The sequence below is a fragment of the Dipteris shenzhenensis genome, chromosome 31 (assembly GCF_047967505.1).
Source record: "Dipteris shenzhenensis isolate YYH24624 ecotype China chromosome 31, Dip_SZ_1.0, whole genome shotgun sequence".
Classification (NCBI taxonomy): domain Eukaryota; kingdom Viridiplantae; phylum Streptophyta; class Polypodiopsida; order Gleicheniales; family Dipteridaceae; genus Dipteris; species Dipteris shenzhenensis.
In genome coordinates, this window is record NC_141626.1 from 29083328 (window position 1) to 29088879 (window position 5552).

The 5552-nt window shown below is 41.3% G+C and overlaps 1 protein-coding gene across 1 annotated transcript; it reads left to right on the plus strand.

The window, feature by feature from the left end:
* The first annotated feature begins 3252 nt into the window (after positions 1-3252).
* Positions 3253-5269, plus strand: LOC147881307 (uncharacterized). Its single transcript, XM_087402370.1, has 2 exons — positions 3253-3466; positions 3827-5269. The coding sequence occupies exons 1-2, from the start codon at positions 3253-3255 to the stop codon at positions 4591-4593; spliced, it is 981 nt and encodes a 326-aa protein (XP_087258496.1). The 3' UTR covers positions 4594-5269.
* Positions 5270-5552: the final 283 nt, after the last annotated feature.

Genomic DNA, 5552 nt, shown 5'->3' on the forward strand with positions numbered 1-5552 from the left:
GGTCTCTTGTGCGTGTATCTCCTGAGGTGTTGGCAGGGTTGTCACTCGTTAAACTTTAGGGTGCAAGGTACATCTTTTGATGACACGAGCTTGGTATTCATCTGAATGGCCTAATGTTGCTTTCGAGAATTCTCCCACCAATCGATTGACGACAACTCATGTTCTTTGCTTTGAGGGATTGATTCGAGTGCATCCATTTGCAACCACTTCGTGCTGCTCCTCTACAAGGAGTCTTTTGTCTTCTCGTTCTTTCTCCTTCCGCATGCATTGCAAAAGTGTCTTTCGTTGCCTCTTTGAGCTTGTTTCCTTGTCCATGCCATTTCTTGCCTCCTCCTGCAATCTTTTACTTGTGCCTTGACCAGACTTTTCAGCTTTCCTATCTTGCTGCCTTTGTCTAGTTCTCTTGCAAGCCATGAAGAGCTGCTGCATTTTGCCATTGCCATGGAGATGATCAGATAGAGTCCATCAAAGCTTGAAGCAAAGAAGATAGAGACCACCGAGATGGTGAGGCCATCAAAGCAAAGCAATGAGGATAGAGACCACTGCACTGGTGAGGTGAGCAAAGCAAAGAAGATAACTTACCAGGGTGAAGAAAACAACGCCAAACCAAACCGTGCAGCTTGTAGGGTGGGTGACGAGCTACATATTTCCATTGCCATGGAGACAATCAGACAAAGACCAGCTAGCTGGTGAGGCGAGTAAAGAAAAGAAGACATCTTACAGAGCAAAGAAAAGACGAATGCAATACCTTGCAAGGCGGGAGACGAGAGGTTCTTGCACAGTCAACTACAGTGTGGCAGGGGTTATGTGCTTTATTCCAAACATTCGCCAGAGCGGGACGCGTGAAAATTCAAAAGTCCGCGGGATATCAAAATTTTTAGCTGTCGTGGTTTCCCCCCTTCGACGATACACGCCAGCAAATTCTTGCCCCTAAGCAAGTGCAATGTGGCCTAAAAGGATTCAAAACACTGATAGGCCAAAGAGCATGCTATCAGATTTGACGATGTACATTGTGAAATGAAAATGACCTTTGACATGCTTATGATCGACATAGCAAGGAATTGGAGGGGAAAAAAAGCAATGCAAAATTGTAAAAAATGATGGAGTTATTAATAGATCTTTGCACATGTAAATATTGCACATTTTTGAATTCTTCCATTCTAGGGTGATTCAAGATACAAATATCACCAACTTTCATGTTTTAAGACCATATTCCACTAGTCCCACTAGTGTGGATTCCATTTTTTCAATCCATTTCAACAAGCCAAGAAAAAGTTATGGAGCATGCTCTCGAATGGGTATGCAAAATTTTAGCACGATATTGGAGGCCCCTTAACCCATATCGAACGTTCTCAATTGGATGTGTCCTATGGTTGAGGAGAAGCTCACGTAGTGTACTTTAGGATGACTACTTGGTTGCATGTATGTGCAGAACAAGTTTTTGATGTTTTTGCATAAATTGTTATAACATGTGCTGTTTAGAACACATGCCTCACATGCTACATAGAACTTGTAACAATTTAATGATCAAATTATAAATTTCAATTTTGTGTTTTCTTGGTCTCATCTTGAAGATTGGAATGTGTACTACTACTTGGATATCAAGTTTGTCAGAATCCATTGAGCAATGCATAAGTTACGAGTTCAACAAGTTGCCTATATACAAAAAATGCCCTAAACCTCACCAAAAATGGCTATACCCAAGCATGCATTGATGCAACATGGTAGTATTCGTAGTGGTACTGGGAGCCATTCTTGCGTTGGTGGTCCTCTCTTTCTTGGCATTGAATCTTGTCCAAGCATCCTATCTCTCCTGTACAGTATCGTTGACATGGCATGAGTCATGAGCGTGCTCCCAAAGAGGGACCACGGCAGCACAATTGAGTCGTCGACGGTCACCTACTGTGTGTATATAATGGGGCCTAAAAAGTACATGAGTTGCCCCGTTTTGTAATCATATTCAACGGATTTAGATCGTCTATATAGTGGCATGTAATCAATGTGTACCTCATGCAATTTTGAGATTACTATGCAATCTTGGATGGTAGAAAATGCCATTTGTTGTAAACGCCTGGCAACCTTTTTGTATCAATACATATGATTATGGCTTTTGGTTTTGGAGTCAAGATCATGCTCATATGGAATGCTCATTATGCGTTATGCATCATGCACGGATTATGCATTGATTTTGGATATTAGATTAAGTTCATATGGAATGTACCTATGCATTATGCATCATGATTATGCACACATGGCTTTTGTACATTGATTATGCATTATGCATTATCTCATATGGCTAATTTGTGCTTAATGCCAAATTTCTAAGAGTTACATGACTTTATATAAAATATATTATACTAAATAGATTATAATATATACTATATATAATTTAATAAAGGCACGTTCCACACTTACCCTTTATTTTAAAGACTATCTATACTCATACCTTTTAATGAAGGTCTAATTTCATGTGTTCCTTTTAAATAAGGTTTGGCCCTTCATTTTAATCCTTCATTAAAAAAGGAATATCATTTTTAAAATTGGTATTTCTCAATTTCAACATATATTTTTACACTACAAGATGATCTTTATGAGCACTGCTCAAGCCTATATTCTTTTGGAAAAAACATGGAAGCTTTTATGCCTACAAACAAATCTCAATTAGTACCTTTTGATTATATTACCTAGTGTGTGAGGGTGAGCATGGGTCAAATGGATGAGTTGTGTATGGAAAAATATACAAGGAATTTTCAAACCCTCTTTTTGTACAATTCCTCTTGCTCCTTTGACTCCTCCCTCCTTTGCTCCTCTCTAAAATGCTTGTGCTTTTGGTGATTTTGTGGGATTTTGGGTCCCTAAACTTGAACAAGAATCCCAAGTAAGCACCCTTTGTCCCCCTCTTGCTTTGAAGTTTAAGTGTCCAAGTTTATGTTAAAGATTTGATTAGAAGCTTTTGTTTGTTTAAGTTTAAGAGCATGTATGCATATAGCATATGCATTCCCCTCCCTCTTTCCATAACCCTTCCCTTTCCCATAAACATGCATGCATAATGCATTTCCCATATGCATAATGCATTTCCCTCTCTTTCTCTATCCTCTCTCTCTCTTTCCCTCTCTTTCTATTTCTCTATCCTATCTTTCTCTTTCCCTCTCTGTGACGTCGCTGGTAGTGAACACACAGAGAGAGGACCGTGCGGACTCGTGCACGGGGTTCAGGGAGAGTCCGGCTTAGGAAGCACGCATGTGCGTGACCATGGGTGCATGGAGTTGCCAATTATGGCCTAGGGTGGGGAATTCACTAGAGGATTCCAGGCACTCCTGGCAAGAGAAGTTCGGGCAAGGCTGGGAGGTGAACTACAATATATCTCTCATTCTGTGTAGGACGATTTTGGTATACGGATCATTGGTATCAGAGCAGGTTGAAGATTCTGAGGAGGTCGCTGGATTGTATACGAGGCAAAAAGGAGGTCGTTGTGCTCTACAGGCGATGCTATTTTGAGCCACTCGATTTCCAAAAAGAAAACACTCCTATTGTGGGAGGAGGACGTTGTAATGGGATACGGGCTGAAGGAATTCACGAAATGGCCAGAAAAGCAAAGCCGCTGAGAAAGCCTGAAGGAACACACACAGCTGACGGTTTAAGCAACAAGGGTGTCATGAAGATTCAGCTTATGCTCGAATTGTGGGTGTCACCAAAAGCTGTAACAGTTGAGCATTGGGCTCTTGTCATGAAGATTCAGATTATGATTACACACAGTTGCTTCACTAGATTGAGTCCCAGCATATAAAATAGCGCTATTTCCTGAATTGTTGCTGTAGGGACTGAGTTCTACAGCCATACTGCCCATCTGTGAGATACCTTGATGAGAGCAGCCACGCTCATCTTTTGAGGACGAGGGCTGAACCTCCATCTGTGAGAGCATCCACACTGATCTCTAGACGACCAGGGACGGATTTTCATCTCCAAGACACAGAAGAGAATGAAACTGGGGACATTGATTGGGATATTGAAATTGAGAGCTATGTTGAACCTCAGCTAGCAAAAAACGTTGGAGAACAACATTCTGAGATAAAGCAGAGCTCTCGAGAAACCCCTGTGATTGATCTTCATGTAAGTTTGCACGTTGAACCTACTACAGTCAGGAATGAGTTGCCATCAACTGAGAGTTTTCAAGGGGATATAGTTTGGGATACTGAAGATGCTAGAGACACTGGCAAGTGTCAACCGGAAATACAGTGGGACATTGACAAAATTGAGCAGTCTGAATCAAGAATTCAGTGGGACATAAGCATTGAAGATGAGAGAGAGGTTGGAAGTATCCATCAGTCTTTGTACCCTTTGGGAAATGCAAGCCATGATAGGGAAGTAGAGCAGAAACAGGTTGTTGCAAGCCGCTTCATGGAGACAGAGTACAGAAACAGTCTTATGAATGCTTTATTAGAGTTTGTATACAGGACTTTTTCTCTACTCAAGTATGCAAAAATAATCCCAAGGGGGACGAGCAACTTGCTACAAGGAAGGTTTGTGCTGAATTCGAGAAGAATTGCCAGCCTACTTCTGTGGAACTCGAGGACATCGCGCTTTATGCCATAAGCTGGGTTCTAACGCAACATAAACAGGAGAGATCCAGGGATCGGGACTTGTTGGAGACCCCCAAGTTGACATCGGCATATCACCAGGCTTGAGTTTTATAAATTTTTGCTAGTAACTCGTGAGTAGCTAGTTAGTTTGATTTATTTATTTTGCTTCCAGTGAGTTGTGATTGATATTATGGATCCCAATCACCCTGAAAACCATCAAAATCAGGAGAATAGGGTAGATGATCACACGATGGATGAACTGGAAACTAACGAGGAAAACTTTGAGTGGGGTGGAGATGATCTGGTTTCGTGCATCCAGCATAACCAATTGGTTGCACGAGTAGATGGTGTAGATGTGCAGTTACACACATTTATGACAACTCTCGATCAAATGAAAATGCGGCTAAATTAGTTAATTATTATGACTGAGAAAGGCAGGGAAAAAATGAAGCAAACCACTGATCCCCTTGACTTGAACACGTCATCTACATCGCGAGATGTCGGTGCTTTAAGTCGGGAGCGAGAGTTGTTAGCACCTGAGGTTACACCTAAGGAACCAGCAATTAGGGTTAGGGAAAATCCAGTTCTAAAAGATATGAAACCACCTCAATTCAGTGGAGAAGAGAAGGATACGCGGTATATACGTTCCTCCAGAAATGGCAAGACTTACATAGGCTAAAAAATATACCACCTGAATACCAAGTGTTAGAGGCCAGTCTAACATTAGGATCCAAGGCATATAAGTGGTGGATGAGCCTGAAAGAAATGAAAAACATTCCTGAGGATTGGGATCACTTTGAATCTGTCTTTCTGAAAGAATTCCTTCCCGAGAATGAGCTTGAAAGGAATTGGGAGGATTGGTATAAGGCTGTGCAAAGGGGATTACCCTTCTAGCATATATTGCGGAGTACCGTGAAATTATCCTCAAATTACAAGGGATTGATTACTTTCATAAGTTAGACGAACATTTCA

Coding starts and splice junctions, on each gene's coding strand:
- LOC147881307 (XM_087402370.1), top strand. CDS start 3,253: ATGGGTGCATGGAGTTGCCAATTATGGCCTAGGGTGGGGAATTCACTA. Junction 3,467..3,826: donor GTATACGAGGCAAAAAGGAG/GTCGTTGTGCTC, acceptor GTAGGGACTGAG/TTCTACAGCCATACTGCCCA.